General features: G+C 36.8%; 1 protein-coding gene across 3 annotated transcripts in view; it reads left to right on the top strand.

The window, feature by feature from the left end:
* btbd7 (BTB (POZ) domain containing 7) overlaps nt 1-1,903 on the top strand; it is a 38,346-nt gene that overhangs the window by 17,325 nt on the left and 19,118 nt on the right. For all 3 annotated transcript variants that reach the window (XR_004327090.1, XM_032501300.1, XM_032501299.1), the window contains one exon: nt 649-809. Coding sequence is in view for 2 of the 3 variants with exons in the window: in XM_032501300.1 (XP_032357191.1) it covers nt 649-809 (161 nt within the window). In the remaining variant the exon portion in view is untranslated. The remainder of the gene's footprint in view (nt 1-648; nt 810-1,903) is intronic.

Genomic DNA, 1,903 nt, shown 5'->3' with positions numbered 1-1,903 from the left:
GGAGTTTTGGATAATGTTCAGCTTCGGCAGCTTTACCTATGCTAATAAACAATGATCGAGGAAGCATAGTGACTGGTCCATAGCAACCAGTTCACGTGTTGAATTTATTACCCATAGTGATTTGTTGAATGGTCTCAATATTTTGTTTTATTTCATGTAAATACTGTTTTACTAGAGGAGTAACTTAGTATTTCAAGAAATGCAGTAAAGTGTGCATTTAGTTTCCATGCTTATTATATAGTGAGTAAATCTACTGAAATGGCCATCATAATAATGGAGTGTGATGTGTAAGATAAGAAAGCAGAGGTTAGTTACGTATGTCATAGTCAGAACAGAAGGCATCAATAAATGGATGGGGAGGGTCATACCTTTTTCCCCAATCATTTTGGAGGTCATAGAAAAATGTATCATTGGAAAAGGGAGGGTCAAGTCTTTTTAGACCCAAAAACTCCTCCGTTAGCCCCTTAAATAAAAAACAAAACGTCCCTTAGTGATCATATTATATGGGCTAGAAAACTGCTTTAGGAATCTGAACCACACAGCAGGAAATGCAATATGTATTCATAATTTGTCACATGAACTTTCCTGAACGGTTATATGCATTATGTTAAAAGCTGCTAATGACTGTTCCTGTGCTCGTTTACCCAGAGCCCAACCTGTTGAGCGGCACAGCACACAGTGTAAACAAGAGGGGAGTAAAAAGGAGAGACCTGGATGTGGAAGAACTAAAGGAGATCCTATCTCCCCTCCTGCCCTTCATCCGAACTGAGCACATTTTACCTCCCAACAGTGATGTCCTCGCTGACGCGGTCAGTAGGCCTACACCTTGTCTGCCTTTTCTCAGTTGCTGTGTGTTTATGGGTTTGCACCTGAGTGGGGACTGTAAGATGGGACATAAAATCAATATCACTATTGATTTGATTGTTTTACCCCTATTACAATTAATAAATTATCATCTTTTATTTATTTTGTGTTTCAAGATGGCATAAATTTGTGATTTTAAAGTAATTGAAGGAAACCTAGATTAACTATTTATGGTTATTTATTGAATATTTCGAACAATTGAATTAAAAGCACACATTGCTTAAATAAAAACATATTGCAAACAAAGTTACATATTAGTTTTTAAAATGCAAGATTTGGGGGGGGAAGTAGAAAATAACTTGCAATTTCTGCAAAAAAAAAAAAATATTTTAAATAATGTCATATCAAAAGTTGAAAATACCACCATCTATTGCAAACAAAACAAATTTTAAATATTACCAAATCAAAAGTAAAATGCAGGGCTATCAATTGGGGGAGCAGAGTTCATGTCAAGAAAAAGTTATCAAGAGTTTTACCCAGGAAACAGGCGTAAACTTCCTCGTCATATTGGTGTCTAAACGTAACTGTCGTCACCACATCACAATCCCGTCTTGTCTGATAAACTTAACTGTACAGCAACTGAAACAACCGGGACCTCACAGGGATTGGTAACTGCCTAACGTCACCTTCATATCGGCTGAACTTACTTACTCACTGCGTTTTTCTTTTGTACAAGCTTCTCCTATTGCTCAGTAGACTGGGTGTTTAAGTTCCCCATCTTGCTAGAAATGAAACGCACAGTGGGGAAAGTATTAACAGGATTTAAAAAAACGGAATAACCGATATGGGAAAAATTTGTCTGTTAGAGTAGGCCTGCACGATTTCGGGAAAAATATGAATCAAGATTTTTTTTTAGCTTAGAATTGATATCACGATTGTTTTCTCACGAAGTGTGATGTTTATTGCACACGTGAACCATGACCAAACAAAAAAAATTGGCAGTACCAAACAGATTTTTTTTTTTGGCACCTATAGCACATTGCGCATCACCACAAGCCTGTAAACTTAGAGGCTTCAATGAAGAGAAGGGAGAGTATTG

The sequence above is a fragment of the Etheostoma spectabile genome, chromosome 20, assembly GCF_008692095.1.
Source record: "Etheostoma spectabile isolate EspeVRDwgs_2016 chromosome 20, UIUC_Espe_1.0, whole genome shotgun sequence".
Taxonomy (NCBI): Eukaryota; Metazoa; Chordata; class Actinopteri; order Perciformes; family Percidae; genus Etheostoma; species Etheostoma spectabile.
Note: the sequence above shows the minus strand (reverse complement) of the source record. Positions and strands in the feature narration are given on the sequence as shown.